The sequence below is a fragment of the Microtus oregoni genome, unplaced genomic scaffold (genome assembly GCF_018167655.1).
Source record: "Microtus oregoni isolate MIOR12 unplaced genomic scaffold, Mior012 000005F_ref0000423, whole genome shotgun sequence".
Lineage (NCBI taxonomy): Eukaryota > Metazoa > Chordata > Mammalia > Rodentia > Cricetidae > Microtus > Microtus oregoni.
Window position 1 is genome coordinate 49,388,576 of NW_024543064.1, and position 1,170 is coordinate 49,389,745.

General features: G+C 41.5%; 1 protein-coding gene across 1 annotated transcript; it reads right to left on the reverse strand.

Annotated features, from left to right (window-relative positions):
- Positions 1–431: 431 nt before the first annotated feature.
- Positions 432–927, reverse strand: LOC121448762 (60S ribosomal protein L27a-like). Its single transcript, XM_041652972.1, has one exon. The coding sequence runs from the start codon at positions 912–914 to the stop codon at positions 468–470; it is 447 nt and encodes a 148-aa protein (XP_041508906.1). The 5' UTR covers positions 915–927; the 3' UTR covers positions 432–467.
- Between the last annotated feature and the right edge of the window lie 243 nt (positions 928–1,170).

Sequence of the window (1,170 nt, forward strand, 5' to 3'; positions counted from 1 at the left end):
CTCATTTGAAAAATAAACAAAACCACCAAAAGTTATAAATAAGGTTTTTAAATGTGTCGGTAAATCCCATCTTTTCTCCCAAAGATCATTCCATAGGAGTCTGTCAGTTGCCAACAAAGACTCTTAAGCAATACACCTTATAGGTCTATCTTTAGAAGTCTAAAAAGGTTTCCGGTAATTTTTGGTTATGAGAGGGTTCATAATTTTCATGTGTATAAATGACAAAAGTTAGAAACAAACTAGATAAAGATTTTTCTAAGTAAATTATAAATTATGATGACATTCATTCTATAAAATACTGTGTAATAACTAACAAGATGTCTTTAGTGCTTTGCTTGTTGACACAGAAATATGCACATGAATACTGAATTTTTAAAGCCAGGTTACAAAGCAGATTTGTGTAGAATTTTTTTTTTTTTTTTTTTTTTTGGAAAGTGTTAGCATTTAATTGGCCTCCCTGAGTGGCTTCAAGCCACCAGAACACAGGCACCTCCAACACCCTTAATCTTCTCTTCAGCTCTTCTGCTGAAAAATTTGGCTTTCACGATGACAGGCTGCTTAGGGAGCTTTCCCTTCCCCAGAACTTTGTAGTAGCCCGATCGCACGACATCAATGATGGGAGCAACTCCAGTCTTGTTTTTGGCAGCATTGACCCGGGTCTGCTCACTGACCAGCGTCCACAGTTTATCCAGGTTGACAGTCGAGCAGAAGCTCTGGTTCCTCTTTAAGTGGTAATGCCTCATCCCAGCTTTCCCGAAGTAACCTGGATGATATTTGTCGAAGTTGATCCTGTGATGATGCATGCCTCCAGCGTTCCCGCGTCCTCCCGGATGCTTGCGGTGTTTACCGATGCGGCCATGGCCGTGGCTCACGTGGCCCCGGAGTTTCCGGGTCTTCCTCAGTCTGGATGGCATGGCAGTGGCAGAAAGGAAAGAGGGCTTGTGTAGAATTTCTAAATTAAAACAGAACATATGTATGAAGTCTGGAAAGCTGTATCTCAAAATCCCAATAATTCTCTTTTCTGGTTGATAGACTTCCGAGAGAGAGAGAGAGAGAGAGAGAGAGAGAGAGAGAGGAAGATTGTGTGTGTGTGTGTGTGTGTGCGTGCACAAGCGTTCATGTGTGTACAAATGTGTGCATATTTATGTGTGGGTGTGTGTGTGTCTGTCT

Coding starts and splice junctions, on each gene's coding strand:
- LOC121448762 (XM_041652972.1), bottom strand. CDS start 914: ATGCCATCCAGACTGAGGAAGACCCGGAAACTCCGGGGCCACGTGAGC.